This window comes from Schistocerca piceifrons, chromosome 6, assembly GCF_021461385.2.
Source record: "Schistocerca piceifrons isolate TAMUIC-IGC-003096 chromosome 6, iqSchPice1.1, whole genome shotgun sequence".
In the NCBI taxonomy this organism is placed as follows: Eukaryota; Metazoa; Arthropoda; class Insecta; order Orthoptera; family Acrididae; genus Schistocerca; species Schistocerca piceifrons.
In genome coordinates this window covers 401758293-401783636 of record NC_060143.1, presented here as the reverse complement: position 1 = coordinate 401783636, position 25344 = coordinate 401758293, and the positions used below count along the sequence as shown (strand labels likewise).

General features: G+C 45.8%; 1 protein-coding gene across 1 annotated transcript in view; it reads left to right on the top strand.

Annotated features, from left to right (window-relative positions):
* LOC124803346 (cadherin-23-like) overlaps positions 1–25344 on the top strand; it is a 326146-nt gene that overhangs the window by 61793 nt on the left and 239009 nt on the right. The window contains exons 7-8 of the mRNA XM_047264532.1: positions 2054–2189; positions 22102–22293. Coding sequence (XP_047120488.1) covers positions 2054–2189; positions 22102–22293 — 328 coding nt within the window. The remainder of the gene's footprint in view (positions 1–2053; positions 2190–22101; positions 22294–25344) is intronic.

The following is a 25344-nucleotide window of genomic DNA, read 5'->3' as shown; positions in this document are numbered from 1 at the left end:
CTCATTGACGGCATTTTGAACAGTGGTCGTTACATTTAAGATGTGTTACGACCCGTGGCTCTACCCTTCATTCGATCCCTTCAAAACCCTACATTTCAGCAGGATAATGCACGACCGCATGTTGCAGGTCCTGTACGGGCCTTTCTGGATACAGAAAATGTTCGACTGCTGCCCTGGGTAGCACATTCTCCAGGTCTCTCACCAATTGAAAACGTCTGGTCAATGGTGGCCGAGCAACTGGCTCGTCACAATATGCCAGTCACTACTCTTGATGAACTGTGGTATAGTGTTGAAGCTGCATGGGCAGTTGTACCTGTACACGCCATCCAAGCTCTGTTTGACTCTATGCCCAGGTGTACCAAGGCCGTTATTACGGCCAGAGGTGGATGTTCTGGGTACTGATTTCTCAAGATCTATGCACCCAAATTGCGTGAAAATGTAATCACATGTCACTTCTAGTATAATATATTTGTCCAATGAATACCCGTTTGTCATCTGCATTTCTTCTTGGTGTAGCATTTTAATGGCCAGTAGTGTAATTTACAACTGAAGCAGTATTTTCCCCTACGTATTGTTCACATAGGGATCGTCAGGATAAGATTAGAATAATTGCTGCACGCACAGATGCATTCTAACAATCATTCTTCCCTGCTCCGTACGTGAGTGAAACGGGAAGAAGGCCTAATAACTGGTACAATGGGACGTATCCTGTGATATGCACCTCACGGTGGTTTGCAGAGTGTAGATGTAAATGTAGATGTAGATATTAGCTCAGCCATTCGCAGCTGTTATATTTGCTAAAGTTTCTTTCGAAATAATTCTAGAAACTGACAACAGAAGGCAGCTCCTGTCCAGGGACGGATAGCTAGACGTCCGTACATCGTTCTTATACAAAATGCGTCCGGTTGTCGAGAGACAGGTGGCTCGTACGTGGAGGAAATCGCGGCTCGAGCTACACTCGGGCGCGATCTAACGAACACAACGGTGTGCCCCGAGCTACGCTCACGCTTGGTTTCCACTGTGCTAGAAGTCTATACACAAGTCGTGCGATTCGCGTAAATAATGTTCCTGTGGTTTGGGAGCCTAGACTGTGATCGCAGAGTATAAGGCAACGATCGTGAATGTCCAACTATAGACTGCCATGGTTCAGCAACGTAAGTGGGTCTTTGCTTTGGTAGCTTTGAGTAAACATAGAAGCAATTCGTTTTCTGTACACAGTTTTATTTTATTGTTAATATATTGACAAGCAATAACATAGATCACTTCTCATGTTGAAAAGCGTCGAGGAGAGAGAAAGGAAATGAAAAGTTTCTGATAAATTACAACAGTTACGCACTTGTTTTGAGAATGGCTGAGATAAAAATAAAACAAACTGCTTTATTTTTGATACTTAAAGAAAGGAATCGATGTTCAGTGGCATCCGAGGAACTACTGTTGTGAAATTCAGTTTCAAAATTATATCACGTGAAGACGATTGTAAATAAGTGTCTGAAAATGGATATTCATTACTTCTTTGAATGATTGATTTCAGAGCAAAATACAATAACTAATGTCTTAAATAATTAAGTAACATTTATTAGTACCAACCACTTGTGACTTTTAATCATAGTGATTTGAATTCTAGGGTCATTATTACCGTAAATTATATTTCATTTAGGCAGCTCTGATTTTTTTCGCTTATATTCTTTTTATCCTATAAGCCTGTTTCAAAATGTAAACCTGTCCTATCAACATAGCACAAATGTTATTCATGAACAAGTTATTAGGTAATCACCTCCGCTATCGCTGTACCGACTGAGAGGGGAATGAATGTGCCTGTTTCAAAAAGCAGAAGGAAGTAAAGCGTATGTGACCCAGAAGCCACGTTAGTCTGGATATGTTCAGACTGTGAACAAGAGGAACATCAAATAAAGTTGTAATTTCATTCTACTCACGACATATCTCAGATTCTTCAGTTAGGAAATGGCAGCACTAGGTGTACAAGTTTCTTTTCGTTTGCACTATTCATGTTGTAGACAGCGTTTTGAAAACGGCTCTGTGGTTTTGTTTGCAGATATCAATTTCTGTAATCGACATAAATGACAATGGACCGGTGTTCGAAGACTTCGATACGGCTGTGTCCATCCCAGAACGCACCGATGACGGCACAGAAATCTTGCAGATCATCGCAACCGATGCTGACATCACAGGTGAGTTTACTAGTCTAAATTGGGCTAAGACAGTTTCCAAGTGCAACTACGACGCCTGCGGAATGAAATATTAAGTGTCCTCGTTTAATATAACATTGTTTCGAGAGAAATGGACTGGCAGAGGTGACCACGAGCTCGGGCACAGTAGAAGGTGGGTGAGAACGGACGCAGCAAAAATGTGAGGGGAGATGTTAAATCACTTACTGTGTTGACACGCTATTTGGAATTAATTAATTCTGAATTGGCCTGTGGAAGAGGTTTTCGATCGCTGGAATTTGTCAGACACGTGTCGGAGACATGACTTCATGTCAGCATAATACAAGTATTAAAATAACACTGTTACTCACTGCTCTATTAAGTTTTTATTGTGTCTCACTGTTTAGGGGCACAAAACGCGTGGGTGTTTTCAGCTCGTTATTAAATGCAAATAAGTAGGAGGCCGAGTTGATAGGAGCTGAAGGAGTCCAGATTGCAATAATATGCAGCACGGCACACTGTTAGAGAGAAGGATAATTATTCAAGAAACACATAGTACAGTGAAAATTACTTACCTTCAGCAGTCTGTAGGACTGCAGCTATGGCTATAACTAACACTACATATTCTCAGGGACTAAGCCTGATGGGCCCTCCTCAGAGAATCAATGCAAACATTACAGAACTGGCTGAGGGCCGACTATGAAAGTGCGTCTGCCTAGGTTGAAATGTAGCCAAGTGAACGAGGCACACTCCAGTTCCGTCGAGTTGCACAGCCCTCTAGAGCGCGCTGAGCTCAGCAGACGACGGGCTGCCAACCTTGTGTTGGCGCGGCGTTGTAGTAGTATCTGTGGCAATGATACTACAGTTATAACGGGTGTAATTTCGCTAACTTCTCGCTGGAACATATTCATTCCCTCTGTAATAGTTAACAGGGATGGACTGGCGTGTGCTGTGCCGTTCCACTGCGCAAGCGGAGTCACTTGTTGGAAACGGAGGTCGTGACACGTTTGTGAGACCCTGGCGTGTCGTTCGTCCTCTGACTGCAGTCCTGTACTTGCGTATTATGTAAATGTAACATACTACAGAAAATTTTTGTACCAACAAGCGCGTGGTTGTCAACAATGAACAAATGGCAAAAGTCTAGCTATTCTATGGGGATTTTTTTTCTGTAATAGAAGAAAGTAACAAACGGATTTTGACAACCTGAGAAATCATTTGTAGAGAAGATACGCAACAATAAATTTATCAGTTTTTAATATTGTCGCCGTACTCGGTTAACAGATAAACATGTACAAAAGGTTCTCTTTTTAAATTTTATTTGTTGAAACTAGGTTGCCTACAATGTTTCGAATCTTAAATAAAAAATCTACATCTACATCTACATCTATACTCCGCGAGCCACCTTACGGTGTGTGGCGGAGGGTACTTATTGTACCACTATCTGATCCTCCCTTCCCTGTTCCATTCACGAATTGTGCGTGGGAAGAACGACTGCTTGTAAGTCTCCGTATTTGCTCTAATTTCTCGGATCTTTTCGTTGTGATCATTACGCGAGATATATGTGGGCGGTAGTAATATGTTGCCCATCTCTTCCCGGAATGTGCTCTCTCGTAATTTCGATAATAAACCTCTCCGTATTGCGTAACGCCTTTCTTGAAGTGTCCGCCACTGGAGCTTGTTCAGCATCTCCGTAACGCTCTCGCGCTGACTAAATGTCCCCATGACGAATCGCGCTGCTTTTCGCTGGATCATGTCTATCTCTTCTATTAATCCAACCTGGTAAGGTTCCCATACTGATGAGCAATACTCAAGAATCGGACGAACAAGCGTTTTGTAAGCTACTTCTTTCGTCGATGAGTCACATTTTCTTAGAATTCTTCCTATGAATCTCAACCTGGCGCCTGCTTTTCCCACTATTTGTTTTATGTGATCATTCCACTTCAGATTGCTCCGGATAGTAACTCCTAAGTATTTTACGGTCGTTACCGCTTCCAATGATTTACCACCTATGGCATAATCGTACTGGAATGGATTTCTGCCCCTATGTATGCGCATTATATTACATTTATCTACGTTTAGGGAAAGCTGCCAGCTGTCGCACCATGCATTAATCCTCTGCAGGTCTTCCTGGAGTACGTACGAGTCTTCTGACGTTGCTACTTTCTTGTAGACAACCGTGTCATCTGCAAATAGCCTCACGGAGCTACCGATGTTGTCAACTAAGTCATTTATGTATATTGTAAACAATAAAGGTCCTATCACGCTTCCTTGCGGTACTCCCGAAATTACCTCTACATCTGCAGATTTTGAACCGTTAAGAATGACATGTTGTGTTCTTTCTTCTAGGAAATCCTGAATCCAATCACAAACCTGGTCCGATATTCCGTAAGCTCGTATTTTTTTCACTAAACGTAAGTGCGGAACCGTATCAAATGCCTTCCTGAAGTCCAGGAATACGGCATCAATCTGCTCGCCAGTGTCTACGGCACTGTGAATTTCTTGGGCAAATAGGGCGAGCTGAGTTTCACATGATCTCTGGTTCAAATGGCTCTGAGCACTATGGGGCTTAACATCTATGGTCATCAGTCCCCTAGAACTTAGAACTACTTAAACCTAACTAACCTAAGGACATCACACACATCCATGCCCGAAGCAGGATTCGAACCTGCGACCGTAGCAGTCGCGCGACTCCGGACTGAGCGCCTAGAACCGCTAGACCACCGCGGCCGGCTCTTAAATAAATAAAAGTTCAAAATGATATCCATAAGCTACACATGAGAAATATTTTCCATACTTCGTCAACTACGTGGAACCTATTAAATTAACTTATTGCTCCTGGAATCTATTATCTGTTTATAATGGATCGTTTTAACCTCTTACAAAAAATTAACTGTCTGGCCCATCACTATGCGGCAGTGTGTCGAGTTAAGTGTCAAAATTTCCTTGCGGATGGAAGGCGTGTAATACCGTTGATTTGAGAATGAAAACACGGTTGGCCCATTTCAGCCATGGGCCATTTTCAAACACATATTTTAAGTGTGAAGCTTAAAATATGTGATTGAAGATGATCCATGGTTGAAATGGGCCAATGGCACGGATGATAAATAGATTACAGCCTACGTGGATCATGTTTTCAATCTCAAACCACGTTGAGCTTTTTGACCCCCACAAAAATAAAATTTTAAAAACACCGTTGATGTTCAATTTTCTCTTCAACCGAATCATAAAGTTGCGCTCTGCGGCGACCTTAGTCCTACACAACCAGATTAGGCTAGGAACAAAGACTGCAAACAATGAAGCACCCAAATACGGTACACAAGAAGGTCGTGCACCGGAATGCTACACTGCTGATGTCTTCCTGATACACAATTGTCAAATTGGAAATTACATTTAAGAATGATTGCTTACTAACAGAAACGGTCGTGTTTCACTGCGTTCCCTAAAGCCGTCGGCACACGGACCGTGCATCCGAACGTTGAGCGCTGAGCGTGCCGAGTTTCTGACGTCATAACGTGGAACAGCACGTTCGGGAGTCTTTCGGAACGTGCAGAGCAGTATCTGGCATGTCAGATATTCTGAGCATACGTCTGAGCGTTGACCCATGAGATGGCACAATGCCACCTACGTCACACGCACGCCGTCTTCCTTCAGTACAGAGTTGTGAGGCGCCATATTGGCATTCATTTCAAGCCTATATGTATATGTGCCGTTTCTGATCGCCAGCAAATTGAGAATCACTGGAAAACCAGTTGTTAACTGTGTGATTCGTTCCAATAAAATAATGAGAAACGTCATATTCGTGGCAAAAGAATTATTGTAACTTGCGTATTATGAGAGTAGGCTATTTGGGGGCAGGGACACACTGAAGATCCACCCAAAACGTATTGTTCTTGGTAAAATTTGTTATAATTAAATTTCAATTAGTAACATATTCACGATTAAGGTTTTCAGAGAGGGGTAACATACGATGTGTAGAAATAAGGGTTGTGTTGTTGGTGTAGAATAATGAGCAGCGTCACTGTCATGATTTGAGTAGGTTGTTGGGGTGGGGGTTCGCGTCTTGCCACATCCAAATTTTTTTTCCCCTAACATTCGCGTTTTTATTAGGTTCTGATACTGTATTATTAGTTTAATGTAAGTGTACACTATAATATTTGATGTTATGTAAATGTAAGTTCACCTTTTTTTGAGGGGTGACTTTGTTCGAGTGGCTTAATCTACAGGACAGCTTGCGCTACTTGCATAAAGATATTTTGCTCCTTTTTCTTTCACGTTTCGTAGTTCACATGTTGCAAAGATTCTGCTACTGGGAAGGAACAGTGATCAAGTAAGACTGACCTTGAGGTTTTACTAAAATGTGGGAATGATGAGATAATGTTTATCTTATGTGGAGAAGTATTCCAAATTTGTACCGCACGGTTTGTAATGGAACTTTTATAAACCTGTTTCCCTATTGATTTGACTTGGTACTTTGCTTTTCATGGACGATGGAGGAAATGTGCGTTTCAAAATAGCTAACGTGGGAATTTTACGCGAGCCCGTTGAGTAAACAGTGTGATATACGAACTAGAAACATCTCTCAACTGCCTCTGGAGTGCATCGCGATCGCGTATACCACGTTGGGGCCCACGTACCGTATGCACAAGTCGCATCGTTCCTCAGCGTTCAGCAGCACGTTGACCTCGGCACGCTCAACGTTAACGTTCAACAGCACGGTCCGTGTGCCGACGGCTTAAGGGTATACTGTTGCTGTTTAGTATTATTATTATTATTATTATTATTATGCGTTCGAAGAGACTAAACATCAAGGGTCGTCCGTCTCTTAGTCATCCCCCAGGAGGGAATCTGTGTACCACGTTTCCTTGCATCTGGAATGTATCCTAAGTGCAAGAGTGCGAACGTTTTCTAAATGTTTGTGTAGTGTGCCTCTGAGGCGGGCTGTGGGTACCACATCTAGTGGTATGAGGGAAACCGCCTAAAAATCACTTCCAGTCTCGTCGGTTCACTCACCAGCGCTAGTCGTCAGTCTGGGAGACGGATTCGACCCGGTTCAGGCTAGCTTCCCAGTTTCCGGAAGCAGCGTGTTGCCGCTCTTTTTTCCTTTTTTGTAGCGGAGGTAACATGACAGCTGTTGAAGTTCATTGTTGATCCTTTCACTTAGTTTTTTTTTACAGAGACCAACCAGCTCTCTGACCGAACACGCTGAGCTACCGTTCCGGCAACGCTCTCTGCTATCCGTGGGGTTTCGAAGGGTGTACATACTCGTACAAAACAGGTCTCTTTCGGCAGGTGGTAACGCCACGGGGAGCCAACAGTATTTTAATTCATTTCTGGAAGGACCCTTATCCTGGAATCTCGAGGAACAGAATTGGAGCATTAGTCATACGTAGCATTTAGTCCGACGGGCTATTCGAAATACAGATGTAACCCGTACAATCAACATGTCAAGACCACCTATAATTTCGCTTGCGAGTCCTCCTGCTTAGCTGAGTGCTGCAATGCAGCGGGTTGGATATTTTCTTCGGTCGTGGACTGGGAGTTGTGTTGCCCACGTCATCATCTCATCATCGCCGAAACGCAAGTCGCCCAATGTGCCGTCACATGATATAAGACTTGCAACCCGGCGGCCGAACTTCCCCGGATAGGGTCTCCCCGGCCATCAATGCCACACGACCCTATTTTCATTTTATTTCACTGACGAACTTGTGAAGCTCAGCTTCGACAACAAAGCTCACGAATCTTTCTCACTGTCTAATGAAATGTAGGAAAATGAAGGCATTAAGAATTAAATAAATTAACTAAATCTCGTGCAGGTATGTAGAGTATTATGAAGATGTACTGACAACTCTGGTTAACACGACTACTGTATGACACTACGGCCTCTGCAGCTGAATGGTTGTGTTTGGTATTATGTGTGGACAATGTATGGGTTGTGTATTGCAAAGTATCATATACTAGCTACAGTAGTGCACAATTGTCGCTGTTGAATCACGAAGGACGTTTGATCTGAAATAATAATAATGTACTGGCTTCAAAGGAAACTGATTCAACCCGTAAAACACCTCTACCCTGCTTTATAGGGACAGTTGTTAGATACAGACACTATACAGAGAAAGTAACTCAGGGTCCAGTAATGAATGATAATGAGCGTATGGCATTGGTGGCCGGGAGACCCCTCGCGGGGCGGTTCGGCCGCCGCTCCACAAGTTCTTAACGCCACTACGTCGACTTGCGAGTAAATGAGGATGAAATGATTATGAAAGACACACAACATCCAGTCATCTCGAGGCAGAGAAAATCCTTGACCCCGCCGGGAATCGAACCAGGGACTCCGGGCTCGGGAACCGAGAACGCTCCCGCGAGACCACGAGCTGCGGACTTGGTTTATTTAGTGTATTCTTAATATATTGATGTATATCAGTGTACTATGACAGTATTCTAAGACATACTGCATAATAAATGTTGTAGTTACAACTAAGATCATTCTGTTGCAACCATGTTACAGTTTCTTCTGAATAACAATGCACACATTACCAGTATTTGTTGTGTACTGCCGGCCGGTGCGGCCGAGCGGTTCTAGGCGCTTCAGTCTGGAACCGCGCAACCGCTACGGTCGCAGGTTCGAATCCTGCCTCGGGCATGGATGTGTGTGATATCCTTAGGTTAGTTAGGTTTAAGTACACTCCTGGAAATTGAAATAAGAACACCGTGAATTCATTGTCCCAGGAAGGGGAGACTTTATTGACACATTCCTGGGGTCAGATACGTCACATGATCACACTGACAGAACCACAGGCACATAGACACAGGCAACAGAGCATGCACAATGTCGGCATTAGTACAGTGTATATCCACCTTTCGCAGCAATGCAGGCTGCTATTCTCCCATGGAGACGATCGTAGAGATGCTGGATGTAGTCCTGTGGAACGGCTTGCCATGCCATTTCCACCTAGCGCCTCAGTTGGACCAGCGTTCGTGCTGGACGTGCAGACCGCGTGAGACGACGCTTCATCCAGTCCCAAACATGCTCAATGGGGACAGATCCGGAGATCTTGCTGGCCAGGGTAGTTGACTTACACCTTCTAGAGCACGTTGGGTGGCACGGGATACATGCGGACGTGCATTGTCCTGTTGGAACAGCAAGTTCCCTTGCCGGTCTAGGAATGGTAGAACGATGGGTTCGATGACGGTTTGGATGTACCGTGCACTATTCAGTGTCCCCTCGACGATCACCAGTGGTGTACGGCCAGTGTAGGAGATCGCTCCCCACACCATGATGCTGGGTGTTGGCCCTGTGTGCCTCAGTCGTATGCAGTCCTGATTGTGGCGCTCACCTGCACGGCGCCAAACACGCATACGACCATCATTGGCACCAAGGCAGAAGCGACTCTCATCGCTGAAGACGACACGTCTCCATTCGTCCCTCCATTCACGCCTGTCGCGACACCACTGGAGGCGGGCTGCACGATGTTGGGGCGTGAGCGGAAGACAGCCTAACGGTGTGCGGGACCGTAGCCCAGCTTCATGGAGACGGTTGCGAATGGTCCTCGCCGATACCCCAGGAGCAACAGTGTGCCTCATTTGCTGGGAAGTGGCGGTGCGGTCCCCTACGGCACTGCGTAGAATCCTACGGTCTTGGCGTGCATCCGTGCGTCGCTGCGGTCCGGTCCCAGGTCGACGGGCACGTGCACCTTCCGCCGACCACTGGCGACAACATCGATGTACTGTGGAGACCTCACGCCCCACGTGTTGAGCAATTCGACGGTACGCCCACCCGGCCTCCCGCATGCCCACTATACGCCCTCGCTCAAAGTCCGTCAACTGCACATACGGTTCACGTCCACGCTGTCGCGGCATGCTACCAGTGTTAAAGACTGCGATGGAGCTCTGTATGCCACGGCAAACTGGCTGACACTGACGGCGGCGGTGCACAAATGCCGCGCAGCTAGCGCCATTCGACGGCCAACACCGTGGTTCCTGGTGTGTCCGCTGTGCCGTGCGTGTGATCATTGCTTGTACAGCCCTCTCGCAGTGTCCGGAGCACGTATGGTGGGTCTGACACACCGGTGTCAATTGTTATTTTTTCCATTTCCAGGAGTGTAGTTCTAAGTTCTAGGGGACTCATGAACTCCGATGTTAAGTCCCATAGTGCTCAGAGCCATTTGAACCATTTTTTGTGTACTGAGAGAATAATTCTAGAACATTATGTGTTATGGTCTTTAGTCCGAAGACTTGTTTGATGGAGCTCTCCAAGCTACTCTACCCTGTGCAAGCTTCTTCATCTCCGAGTGAACTGCTGCAACCTACATCCATTTGAATCTGCTTACTGTATCCATCTCTTGCTCTCCCTCTGCGATTTTTATTGTCCACACTTCCCTCCAACACTAAATTGGTGACCGAGCGAATTGGCGCAGTGGTTAGCACACTGGATTCGCATTCGCGAGAGCGACGGTTCAGACCCGAGACCGGCCATCCTGATTTGGGTTCTCTCTGATTTCCCTGAATCGCTTCACGCAAATGCCAGGATAGTTCTTTTGAAAGGAGACAACCAACTTCCTTCCCGGTGAGACTGATGACTTCGCTGTTTGGTCCCCTCCCCCAAATTAACCAACTGACCAAATAAATTGGTGATCCCTTGATGTTTCGGAATGTGTGCTATCAACTGATTCCTTCCTTTGGTCGAGTTGTGCCACAAATTTCTTGTCTCCCCAGTTCTGTTCAGTACCTGCTCATTACTCACGGGATCTACCTATCTAATCTTCAACGTTCTTCTGTAGCACCACATTTCTAAAGCTTTTATTCTCTTTTTATTTAAACTGTGTATCATCCAGTTTCACTTCCATTCCTGCTGCATTCCGTAAAAATAGATTCAGGAAAGACTTTCTAACACTTAAATCTATATTCTACGTGAACAAATGTTTTTTTCTTCACAAACGCTTTTCTTGCCATCGCCAGTCTACATTTTACATCCTCTCTACTTCGGGCATGGACAGATATTTTGCTGCCAAAATAGCAAAACTCATCTACTACTTTAAGTGTCTCGTTTCCTAACCTAGTTCCTAAGCATCACTTGATGTAATTCGATAACATTTCAGTATCCTAGTTTTGCTTTCGTTGATGTTCATCTTATACCTCCTTTCAAGACACTCTCCACATTCCATTCAATTGCTCTTCGAACTCCTTTGCTGTCTTCGACGGAATTACAATGGCATCGGAAGACCTCAAAATTTTTGTTTCTTCTACCAGATGCCGCGCGGAGTGGTTCAAATGTCTCTAAGCACTGTGGGACTCAACATCTGAGGTCATCAGTCCCCTAGACTTAGAACTACTTAAACCTAACTAATCTAAGGACATCACACACATCCATGCCCGAGGCAGGACTCGAACCTGCGACCGTAATAGCAGCGCGGTTCCGGACTGAAGCGCCTAGAACCGCTCGGCCACACGGCCGGCCCGCGCGGAGTGGCCGCGGGGCTAGAGGCGCCAAGTCACGGACTGCGGAGCTCCTCCAGCCGGAGGTTCGAGTCCTCCCTCAGGCATGGGTGTGTGTGTTGTTCTTAGCATAAGCTAGTTTAAGTAGTGTATAAGAGTTTAAGTAGTGTATAAGTCTATGGACCGATGACCTCAACAGTTTGGTCCCTTAGGAATTCATTTTTCTACCTGAACTTTAATTCCTACTCCAAATTTTTCTTTTTTTTCTTTCGCTGCTTGCTCCATGCACAGACTAAACAATATCGGGGATAGGCAGCAAACCTGTCTCACTCCCTTCTCAGCCACTGCTTCCCTTTCGAGCCCATCGACTCTTCTAATTGCCGTCTGATTTTTGCAAATGGTCTTTCGCTCCCTGTATTTTACCGCTGCTACCTTCAGAATTGCAAAGAGAGTATTCCAGTCAACGTTGTCAGAAGTTTTCTCTATGTCTACAAGTGCTATAAACGTACACTGATCAGCCAGAACATTACGACCACTTACCTACTATCGATACACCCCCGTCCAGGCGATAGCAGTGTCACCCGGCAAGAATCGACTACTAGTCAGACACACACATACGGTACATGTAGTTATCAGTGAGAATGTTGTCCGAGAATGGAATGGGAAGGGCGCGCTAGCTATCTGAGTTTGACCGAGAGAAGATAGGGATGGTCGGAGGCTCGGCACGAGCATTTAGGAAACTACACGGGTAGTCGGGTGTTTGAGGAGAGCTGTGGCGATTGCCTCCCACATGTAGCTAAAACCAAGGTGAAACCACGTCCACACGTCTTGGGGTTTGGAGGTCACCCCTCATTACAGCGTTGGACGTCTTAGGTTGAGCAGATTGATAAAACAGGACAAGCGGCGAACTGTGGTGGAACTAATATCAGACTTTAATGTTGGGCAGAGTACAAGTGTGTCTGGACACACCGTGCACCAAACACTCCAAACGATGGGCTTCCGCAGCCGAAGACCCGTGCATGCGCCAATGTTAACACCACAACATCGGCAAATAGGGCTAAAATGGGCACATGACCATCGGCACTGGACGATGGCGCAGTGGTAGAGTATTGCATGGTCTGGTGAATCCCGACACTTTCTTCATCGTGCCAATGAGGGGGCACGAATCCGTCGTCTTCCAGGGAAACGGCTCCTTGACACCTGTACTGCGGGACGAAGACAAGCTGGCGACGGCTCCATTAGGCTCTAGGGAACATTCACGTGGGTGTCGATGGGACTACTGGAGCTCATGCGTGGCACCATGACGGGCAAGTATCGTACACTGGTTGTAGACCACGTACACGACCCCTTCCTGACAATCATGTTTTCCGACGGCAGAGGCGTATTTCAACAACATAATGCGCCATATAACAAGCCAGGAGTGTGATGGTGCACTTCTAGGAACTCAGTGGCATGTTCCAATTGATATGCCGGCACCTTATTTCGCCAGATCTGAACTCGATCGAACGTATCTGAGATGTGATTGAAAATGACGTCACAACTCATTTGCCCCCCACCCACCCCCCGCCCCTCCTAGGAATTTGCTGAAATTAGGTGATCTGTGTGTGCAGATATGGTACCAGCTCCCTCCAGCGACCTTCTAGGGCCTCATCTGAATCTCCGCCCTCTCCCATTTCTATTACGCTGCCTTCACATTCGTCTGCCTCCGTATGCTCCATCCACCTCTCAGCTTTCCCTTCTTTACTTAGGATTAGCTTTCCATCTGAGCTCTTGATATTCATACAGCTGCTTCTCCTTTCTCCAAAGGCCTATTTAATTTCCCTTTAGGCTGTGTCTATCTTTCCCCTAATGATATCTTTACGTTTGTCTTCTATCTAGTCCTACTTAGCCATTTCGAACTTCCTGTCAGTCTAATTTTTTTAGACGGTTGAATTCCCCTTCGCTTGCTTCATTTGCTGCATTTTTATATTTTCTCCTTTCTTCAATGAAATTCAGTATCTCCTGTGTCATCCAAGGATTTCTAACAGGCCTTATCTTTTTACATTTTTGATCCTCTTCTGTCTTCACCATTTCATCTCTCAAAGCTACCCATTCGTCATCTACTGTATTCCTATCCCCTGTGTTTGTCAATATTTATCTAATTCTCCCTCCGAAACTGTAACAACCTCTGGTTCATTCAACTTATCCAGGTCCCATCTCAATTTCCTACATTATTACAGTTTTGTGGTGTGCGTACTGTAAGACCTTCAGTACACACACCATCAGATTATTTGACTTGTCGCTCTAACGAAGTAGGCGAGTGGCAGCAATACGTCTCATGATCTTATCGTGGCGTGTTTATCTTCTGCCGTTAGGTCAGACGATAGAAATGCCACTTGCACACTTAGAGTAGCAGATTGACGGTGACCAACTTTAAACAGAACTTTATTAATTTTCACACACATTTATTAAAATAATAACAAGCATAAAAATTACATAACTTGGTTCTGGATGCTATTTACAATTGACAATCTGAAGTTCCTTTGGTATTGGTACGTTAATCGTATTCTCACAAATATCTCTGACACTTGACAAAAGTGTCTATACATTTATCATCGCTATGTACAGGAATATGGTAATCTTATTGAGTTCAGACTGAAAATTGACTATGGACTGGTACATACAAATGTAGAACTCGTACAGACTGTTGCACACAAATGCAGACTGGTGCAGACAAATGTAGACTGACTAATCGGAGGTCTGTACACTCGTTATAATACCTCGCGCATTCATGTATCACTGCGCGAGTGTGATCCGCGAGGAGAAAAGATTCTACGTTAGCAGCAATCTCATTGGCTGCGTTACATATTAATACGCGGATCGGAGGGAGCAGAATTTTGTCCGTCTCTATGGCAGCGCTGTCTCGTAGTGCGGAGACGGACGAGTGCTGCTCCTGCGCTGTTGTGCTTAGCGGGGCGCGCTCTAGTGGGAAAGTCGTGTACGCGATGACTACGCGGAACTATATACGCAACCAGTTTCTTCAGTTTTACGCTGAAGTGTCAGAAGTCGCGGGATATCTCCTAATATCGTGTCGGACATCCTTTTCCCTGGCGTAGTGGAGCAACTCGACTTGGCATGGACTCAACAAGTCGTTGGAAGTCCCATGCAGGAATACTGACCTATACTGCCTCCACAGCCATCCATAATTGCGAAAGTGTTGCCAGTGCAGGATTTTGTGCACGAACTGACCTCTCGACGATGAAGGAGGGAAGACTGAGTTTAACGTCCCGCCGACGTCGAGGTCATTAGAGACGCCCTCGATTATGTCCCATAAAGGTTCGATGGCATTCATGTCATCATTCGCTCGAAAAGTCCAGAATGTTCTTCAGACCAATCGCAAACAGTTGTGGCCCTATGACATGGCACATTCTCTTGTCATCTGTAAAATTTTTTTGGGAATATGAAGTCCATGAATGGCCGATTGCACTCAAAGAAGCCGAACATAAAAATTTCCTGTCAACGATGGATTCAGTTGGACCAGAGGACCCAGTCCATTCCATGTACACTCAGCCCACAGTGTTGTGGAGCAACCACCAGCTTGCAAACGCAACCCTACCATCATCTAACTGAAATCGAGACTCATCTGGCCAGGCCACGGTTTTCCAGTCGCGCTGGGCCGCTAAGATCCTGAATAGTGTTGAATGTGGCCCTTCTGAAATATTCTATTTCATATTTGCATGATAATCCTGCTGTTCTGGCCAACTTGAGCTGCAGTACCGCAGGACTAGAAACTACAGTCGCAATATGTCACAAACCTGCCGCTGTCGAATCCCTACACGTGCTGGTACAAATTTTGCCAACACGACACGAGGCACAATACGCTGTCATAAACAACCAACGTTCGAATGTGATTTGTCAATGAAGAAACTACTGCATAATCATTTCTTACGTGCAGCATGTAGAAGGCACTACTCGTACCTACTTTGTTCCGTTGCTTTCTTGCATGCCATCTTCACATGCTTCAATTTTAATGGCTACAAATGAATTATGAACCAAATCGTTATTTGCTTAAGTTCATTCAGGTGTCCTAGATGGATGTTAGGATCGTCTTTTTCCTAAATACAAGGCCAGTTTGTTTACAACAGTGCAACCTCGTTCAGTTCATTCCTCGTGCTCAATGCTATTTTTCTTATATGCTTCTGTGCCCGCTACGTAGTATATGCAGTACTGTTGATTCGAAGAGATGCTTATATAGGGATGTCTGACAGAGAACTTCTTTGGGTAGATTTCTTTCCGTTCATTGCGGTAAAAGCTCGCTCACAAAAATACGTCGGTCCCAGCATCGACATAATCATGGCTGCAAACTTATGAAGCTGTGAAAATTTATGTTGCAGAAAATTTTTATACGAGTCCATAGGACTTATTTTTATTGTGAAACTTATCATTCAACTGCCTGCCAGAGTGCCTATAAGTTTTAATTGTACCTGGGGTTCCAGCACGGAGGTATCATAAACTGATACTGGTGTCAAGACATAGATGAATTAAAGACATTAGCTGCCAGTGGACACTGATTTATATAAGTGGGGCAAGTTGAAAATTAGTGCTCGACACAGTGCTCTCCACAACGATACGAACTACCTTAGCACGCCTCCTGTCAGACTTAAATTCTCAAATGATACTGTACACTACTGGCGTAGTGCCCCTGCTCATTAGCCTCACTACTCGTGGCATTCCAGTACGAGTTCGAGCTTGGTGTGCATCTGCACAGAAGGGATCATTGGCCGTCATGGCCTTAATTATACTAGGTGGTCCATTGATCGCGACCGGGCCAAATATCTCATGAAATAAGCGTATATTATGCCGGTTTACTTTACCTCTGGTGAGTGACGCTTAGCCGCTAAATAGAAATCGTCCCATAATTTCTCTTGTGCCCCGTGGCAGAACTGTACACGACGTTCAAAGTCGTCGCCATGCAATTCCTGGTGCATAGAAATATGGTACGGGTGCAATCGATGTTGATGTAGCATTCTCGACACCGACGTTTTTCAGATTCCCGATTCTCGCGCAATTTGTCTGTTACTGATGTGCGGATTAGCCCCGACAGCGGCTAAAACACCTACTTGGGCATCATCATTTGTTGCAGGTCATGGTTGACGTTTCACATGTGGCTGAACACTTCCTCTTTCCTTAAATAACGTAACTATCCGGCGAACGGTCCTGACACTTGGATGATGTCGTCCAGGAATCCAAGCGGCATACATAGCACACGCCCGTTGGGCATTTTGATCACAATAGCCATACATCAACACGATATCGACCTTTTCCACAATTGGTAAACTGTCCATTTTAACACGGGTAATGTATCACGAGGCAAATATCGTCCACACTGGCGGAATGTTACGTGATACCTCGTACTTATACGTTTGTGATTATTACAGCGCCATCTATCACAAAGCCAAAAAAGTGGTCCAACTAAAACATCCATATTTCCGTACGTACTACACGAATATGTAATAAAAAATGTGGGTTCCTATTTTTAAAAAAACGCAGTTGATATCCGTTTGACCTATGGCAGCGCCATCTAGCGGGTCAACCATAGCGCTTTCTGGTTTCCCCCTTCAAGCTAGACGAGTTTCGTTGTTTGTAGTGTTTTCGTTTGATACTTATTTCGTGAGATATTTGGCCCGGTCAATTGTCAATGGACCACCCGGTATATGTTGAACTTGCGGCCACTATAAATCAAGACACAAAGAAACGAAAGACATTAGCTGTTAATGGGCACTGATTTATATCAATGGGACAAGATGAAAATTTATGCCAGACCGAGATTCGACCCAGATCTCCTGCTTGCTGGCAAATGCATTGACAACTACGCCACGAGACGCAGTGGTCTCCACAATGACGTGGACTGCCTTAGCACTCCTCCTGCCAAACCCAACTTCTCAACGTGTACTATACACACCCCCGCCCATTAGGCTCGTCACTCGCGGCATCTCACCAATGCCCGTAAGAGTTCGAGTTTGGTGAGCATCTGCATTGAAGGAGTCGTTGGTCATCATCGCCTTAATTGTATATCTGGTGTCACAGTATCTGCAGATCAAAATGGTGGCTGTTCTTTCAGACATGTTCGGAAGAACAAACACCACTGATATGATACTGATATGTCTGGCCTTCGCGATGAAGTTCCTAACCCGGCCATAATGCTGCTTTTCATCAATTTTAAAAGAGCTACTCTCCAGTTTCAGCACTGAACCATTAAGTACACTGATCAGCCCAAAAATTATGACCAGTGCCCAACGCGAAGATGGATGCCACCTGGTGGCATTGTTGACACGTGGTGCGGTAACAAATGTATGTAAGCAGAGCAGACACAGTGGAGGCATCACCCTGTCGAAGATATGGGCTGCAAATGTGGAAATCCGTTGATATAAGCGACTTTGACAAAGGCCAGATTATTATTATGCAGAGCCTGGGAACGAGTATCTCGAAAATGGTGAGGCTGTTACAGCGTTTACGTGCTACTGTCGCTGGCTGGAGTGGCCGTGCGGTTGTAGGTGCTACAGTCTGGAGCCGAGCGACCGCTACGGTCGCAGGTTCTAATCCTGCCTCGGGCATGGATGTGTGTGATGTCCTTAGGTTAGTTAGGTTTAATTAGTTCTAAGTTCTAGGTGACTGATGACCTGAGAAGCTAAGTCGCATAGTGCTCAAAGTCGCATAGTTCTCAATGTTGCATAGTGCTCAGAGCCATTTTTTTCTACTGTCGCGAGGATGTACGGAAAGAGGTGGAAGAACAGTGAAACTACCACTAAGCGCTAAATGGTTGAAGTCCACAACTCTTCACAGAGCGTGGGGGTCGCTGGTTTGTCTTCTCTGTAAAGTAGGATAGATGATCTGTAGCTTCTCTGTCGAGAGAGCACAATGCTGGTGCACGCACGAATGTTTTTGTTGTGTACATAGTTCCGCGTAGTCAGCGCGTGCAAAACTTTCCCAACAGAGCGCGCCCAGCTAAGCACAACAGTGCAGCCGCAGCGCTCGTCCGTCTCCGCACTACGAGATGGCGCTGTCTTAGAGATGGGCCAAATTCTGCATCTGCCGATCCGCGTATTAATATGTAACGCAGCCAATGAGATTGCTGCTAACGTAGGATCTTTTCTCCTCGAGAATCACACTCGCGCAGTGATACCTGAACGCGCGAGGTATTATAACGAGTGTACAGACCTCCGATTAGTCAGTCTGCATTAGCCTGCATTAGTCTGCATTAGTCTGTAGTCAAGTTTCAGTCTGCGCCTAATAAGATTATCATATTCCTGTACATAGCCATGAAGATAAATGAATAGACACTTTGTCAAGTATCAGAGATATGTGAGAATAAGATTAACGTACCAAGACCAAAGGAACTTCATATTGTCAATTGTAAACAGTATCCAGAATCATGTTAAGTAATTTCTATGATTTTTATTATTTTAATAAATGTATGTGAAAATTAATCAAGTTCTGTTTAAAGCTGGTCACCGTCAATCTGCTACTCTAAGCGTGCAAGTGGCATTTCTATCGTCTGACCTAACGGCAGAAGATAAACACGCCACGATAAGACCACGAGACATATTGCTGACACTCGCCTACTTCGTTAGAGCGACAAGTCAAATAATCTGATGGTGTGTGTACCGAAGGTCTTACAGTACGCACACCACAGTTTCGGAGCACACCGTTCATCATACATTGTTGAACATGGAGCTCCGCAGCATACTGTTCCCACGTACTCACATGTTGACCTAACGACATCGGCACTTACGATTGCAGTGGGCACAGGACCATCGGAATTAGAGCGTCGATCATAGTAAACGTGTCGGAACTTCGGTTGAATCACATTTTGCTACACTAGGTCGTCTCCACAAACGCCGTCATCGAGGTGAACAGCGGCCCGACTCTTCAGAGTGCCACGGATGCAGGCTGGTGAGAGCAATATTATGCTATGGGAGGCATTCTCCTGCGCTTGCATGGAACACGCTGACAGCTGCGAACCACCTGCGTCTGTGCATGCTTGATGTCTTCCCCGACGTCGATGTCATCTTTCAGCAGTATAATTGTCCGTGTCTCGGAGCCAGAATCGTGCTACAGTGGTTTGAGAGCATTGTGGTGAACTCACGTTAATGGCGACCAAATTCGCTTAATGTAAATCTTATGGATTTCATGTAGGCCGCTATCGGGAGCCATCACCGCATATGCAAATCAGCGGCCCGTTATTTACGCTCATTACATGACCTAACATCTAATGCCACATACCTCCACAAGCCGACCAACAAACTGTCGGATCGTTGATACGGACAATCAGTGACCTGTTTCATCCCAAAGGTGGACAAACAAGCTGTCACGCGGAGTGGCCGAGCGGTTTAGGGCACCATGTCAAGGATTGCCCGGCCCCTCCAGCCGGAGGTTCGAGTCCTCCCTCGGGCACTGGTGTGTGTGTTGTTCGTAGCGTAAGTTAGTTTAAGTAGTGTGTAAGTCTAGATACGATGACCTCAGCAGTTTGACACCTTAGGAATTCACACACATTTGAACATATGAACAAACAAGCTTCAACCGCACGCGAGTTATGTGCCGGACATCCATCATGTTGGAAGTACATCACCATTCAGTCATGCAGTGAAACATCTTGTAGTAACATCGGTAGAACATTACGTAGGAAATCAGCATACACTGCACCATTTAGATTGCCATCGATCAAATGGGGGCCAATTATCCTTCCTTCCATAACGCCGCACCATACATTAACCCGCCAAGGTCGCTGATGTTCCACTTGTCGCAACCATTGTGGATTTTCCGTTGCCCAATAGTGTATATTATGGCGGTTTACTTTACCGCTGGTGAGTGACGCTTAGCCGCTAAATAGAAATCGTCCCATAATTTCTCTTGTGCCCCGTGGCAGAACTGTACACGACGTTCAAAGTCGTCGCCATGCAATTCCTGGTGCATAGAAATATGGTACGGGTGCAATCGATGTTGATGTAGCATTCTCGACACCGACGTTTTTCAGATTCCCGATTCTCGCGCAATTTGTCTGTTACTGATGTGCGGATTAGCCCCGACAGCGGCTAAAACACCTACTTGGGCATCATCATTTGTTGCAGGTCATGGTTGACGTTTCACATGTGGCTGAACACTTCCTCTTTCCTTAAATAACGTAACTATCCGGCGAACGGTCCTGACACTTGGATGATGTCGTCCAGGAATCCAAGCGGCATACATAGCACACGCCCGTTGGGCATTTTGATCACAATAGCCATACACCAACACGATATCGACCTTTTCCACAATTGGTAAACTGTCCATTTTAACACGGGTAACGTATCACGAAGCAAATATCGTCCACACTGGCGGAATGTTACGTGATACCTCGTACTTATACGTTTGTGATTATTACAGCGCCATCTATCACAAAGCCAAAAAAGTGGTCCAACTAAAACATCCATATTTCCGTACGTACTACACGAATATGTAATAAAAAATGTGGGTTCCTATTTTTAAAAAAACGCAGTTGATATCCGTTTGACCTATGGCAGCGCCATCTAGCGGGCCAACCATAGCGCTTTCTGGTTTCCCCCTTCAAGCTAGACGAGTTTCGTTGTTTGTAGTGTTTTCGTTTGATACTTATTTCGTGAGATATTTGGCCCGGTCAATTGTCAATGGACCACCCGGTATATGTTGAACTTGCGGCCACTATAAATCAAGACACAAAGAAACGAAAGACATTAGCTGTTAATGGGCACTGATTTATATCAATGGGACAAGATGAAAATTTATGCCAGACCGAGATTCGACCCAGATCTCCTGCTTGCTGGCAAATGCATTGACAACTACGCCACGAGACGCAGTGGTCTCCACAGTGACGTGGACTGCCTTAGCACTCCTCCTGCCAAACCCAACTTCTCAACGTGTACTATACACACCCCCACCCATTAGGCTCGTCATTCGCGGCATCTCGCCAATGCCCGTAAGAGTTCGAGTTTGGTGAGCATCTGCATTGAAGGGGTCGTTGGTCATCATCGCCTTAATTGTATATCTGGTGTCACAGTATCTGCAGGATAGTAGGCCACAGTTTGCAGTTCCTCTGCAATACATATATGACCTGTGACAGCCACATTTTGCCACGAGCGCTCATTACCCAAGGGGCGAGCGAGTGTGAACGCTTGTACCGCCTCTTGAACAGGCTTGATCTATAGCATCGCAGCTCATACACTTCGATTCTCTTCTTTCCTCTGTTCCCACTGTCCATGACCTACTTCCATACAATGCAGTGCTGTGCTCCAAACATACATTCTCAGACATTTCTGCCTCAAATAAACCTGAGTAAAAACAAACATACAGATGAGTGTTGCGAAAAAGCAAAACCTGTCAATCATATTCCATTGAGGCTCAGGCACCGAGCGTAGAAATTCAGGATTACCGATTCCATTAGTCTGCTCTTTCCTCGAATCTACATCTCTTTGTGGAGGAGACTGCTAGTGATTTTCCTGTCTGTTCACAGAGAAATTCAACACGATCAGGTACCAAATGCAGAACACCGACGACAACCAGCTCTATTTTGCGGTGGACAGCGTGACTGGCGTCCTGAGTGTGAGGCTAGCCGAGGGAAAGGTGCTCCGTCGAGAAGACAAAGAGACCTTCACCATCGACATCGTGGCGCGGGACAACTACATCGACGGAGTGCCTGGTGATGGTGAGTCATTGGCGTCCCTGCCCATCAGCCACCACATTGGCCTACCAATACTGTGCCGACTTTCTGGGGTCTCACCCAGCCCTAATTCGCCAGGTTCTAGTTTCGTACTGTTCTGTTCTATTCTATCGCTTGCGCCTTGTCCCGCGCTAGAGCAGGGTGCCCTTCCTGCCGCCACCCCGTACCCCCCAGGATGGAAATGATGTACCCCAATTGTCTGTGTCCAGTGGAATCCATGAAATAGAGTGAATGTGTTCAGATGTCTGCGAGCTCTGTAACTGAGGCGGAACGTGGGGACCATCCCGGTATTCACCTAGCGGGATGTGGAAAACCGCCGAAAAACCACATCCAGGCTGGCCGGCACACCAGCTCTCGTCGGCAATCCGCCGGTCGGATTCGATCCGGGGCCGACGCGCCTACCCCAGTCCAGGAAGCAGCGCGTTAGCGCTCTCGGCTACCCTGGCGGTTCAGGTTCTAGTTTCGTACTGTCACCACCTTGAAATGTTTCACAGTAAGTTCTGGCGTTCGCACGAAATTTCTTGCAGGTTACGCATTGATAGTTTCAGGAGTTGCGACGCAGTCGCAGCAAAATGTCCGCAGTGACCCAGGAAAGGTATTTTTACGAGGAGCGTTCAGTAAGTAATGCAACACCTTTTTTTACTGAGTGCGGGTTGGTTTTATTCACGATTTCAGAACACCACGTTATTCCCCATACTTTTGGCTACAGAGCCCTATTTTTCAATATAATCTCCGTTCAATGCGTCGGCCATACGCCACCTTTCTAGGCGACCGTGTATGCCCACATGCACCACTCTACCGATCGATGTCGAAGCCAACGTCGTGCCACATCTATAACCTCCCCCTCATCCATGTACTGCATCCCGCGGGGTGTATCCTTCATTGCGCCAAATAGATGGAAGTTGGAAGGTGCGAGATCCGGGCTGTAGGGTGGATGAGGAAGAACAGTCCAATGCAGTTTTTTGAGCTCCTCTTGGGTGCGCAGACTTCTGTGACGTCTTGCTCTGTCCAGTTGAGCAGCGAGATGTTTGACTGTGATCAGCCGATCACTACGGATGACAGTGTGCGTTCATTCCAACATTGCAAGAGTCACAGTTGTACGCGGCCAGCCGGAATGCGGGAGATCGGGCAGGTTTGCGCGAACGTGTGGCGAAGATGAGAGACACCTCACCTTAACGACTCACTATGCTGTTGTTCATTCTGCAAGCACCTGTGAGTATGTACGATGCTCTGGTTTCCCACCAAACCAATTCAATGACAGCTCTCTGCTTGAAATGCACCTCCGTTGCATACGCCACTTGGAAGTCAACGTATAGCGCCGACACCTTTCGGAACTTTATGAAACTATGGGAGCAGAAGCGGGAATATTTCATTATGTCCCAGAAAAAAATTCCGCATTTTTTCAACGGAAAGTGGCACAGAAAAAGAAAGAGGTTGCAATACTTATTGAACGCTCATCGCATATTTAAACCAGTTGCGTACCTCAATACTTTACATTATGTAATTAATTTCGGTCTGTTATGACTGTCATCAGACTTACAAAACAATAAGACAGAGGTAGGGGGTGCTGTACAAACTGTATCGCACTTATAAAGTAAGGCAAACAGAAATCAATTTAAGAGTAAATTACACATCCAAATTGAGAACTTGTTTTCCTGTTGCTTGTTAATTGAAAGCTGTGTGTGTGTGTGTGTGTGTGTGTGTGTGTGTGTGTGTGTGTGTGTGACGAAACTTCTCCCCAGCTGTGTAAAGCAAGTACTTTTGAGTTATGATTACACTGTCACCCATGCGTTCTGCTACTTTTGATCACGTATATAACTGTGTAAAATATTTCCGACCTGTGTGGTACCAATTAATCTAAACTACACCCGATTATCTGTAATATTGAATATGAAGAGCCGGCCTCTGTGGCCGACCGGTTCTAGGCGCTTCAGTCCGGAACCGCGCTGCTGCTACGGTCGCAGGTTCGAATCCTGCCTCGGGCATGGATGTGTGTGATGTCCTTAGGTAAGTTAGATTTAAGTAGTTCTAAGTCTAGGGGACTGATGACCTCAGCTGTTAAGTTCCATAGTGCTTAGAGCCATTTGAACCATTTGAATATCAAGAATAATTACCAGTAATACTCAGAAAATCTTCCTCATCAAACAATCACACACGAAGGCTAACTGTTGCTTACTAAAAATGTGCCCTGTTAGAGAAAAGCATCTACTGAATTTACAAGAAAGTTTTGAAAACGATAACAGTTCCTAATTTCATGTCAGAAAGTTCGTTTAGGTCCTAAAATTATATTATTTTGTGCAACGCAATGCTCTGTCCGTATGATGCATGAATATGAAGTGCCGAACTGCATGTTCCCGAGATATACTATTCGCCATTAAAATTGCTACACCACGAAGATGATGTGCTACAGAAGCGAAAGTTAACCGACAGGAAGAAGATGCTGTGATGTGCAAATGATTAGCTTCTCAGAGCATTCACACAAGGTTGGCGCCGGTGACGACACCTGCAACGTGCTGACATGACGGAAGTTTCCAACCTATTTCTCATCCCCAAATAGCAGTTGACCGGCGTTTCCTGGTGAAACGTTGTTGTGATGCCTCGTGTAAGGAGGAGAAATGCGTACCATCACGTTTCCGACTTTGATAAAGGTCGGATTGTAGCCTATGGCGATTGCGGTTTATCGTATCGCTACATTGCTGCTCGCGTTGGTCGAGATCCAATGACTGTTAGCAGAATGTGGAGCCGGTGGGTTCAGGAGGGTAATACGGAACGCCGTGCTGGATCCCAACGCCTCGTATCACTAGCAGTTGAGATGACAGGCATCTTATCCGCATGGCTGTAACGGATCGTGCAGCCACGTCTAGATCCCTGAGTCAACAGATGCGGACGTTTGCAAGACAACAACCATCTGCACGAACAGTTCGACGACGTTTGGAGCAGCATGGACTATCAGCTCGGAGACCATGGCTGCGGTTACCCTTGACGCTGTATCACAGACAGGAGCGCCTGCGGTGGTGTACTCAACGACCAACCTGG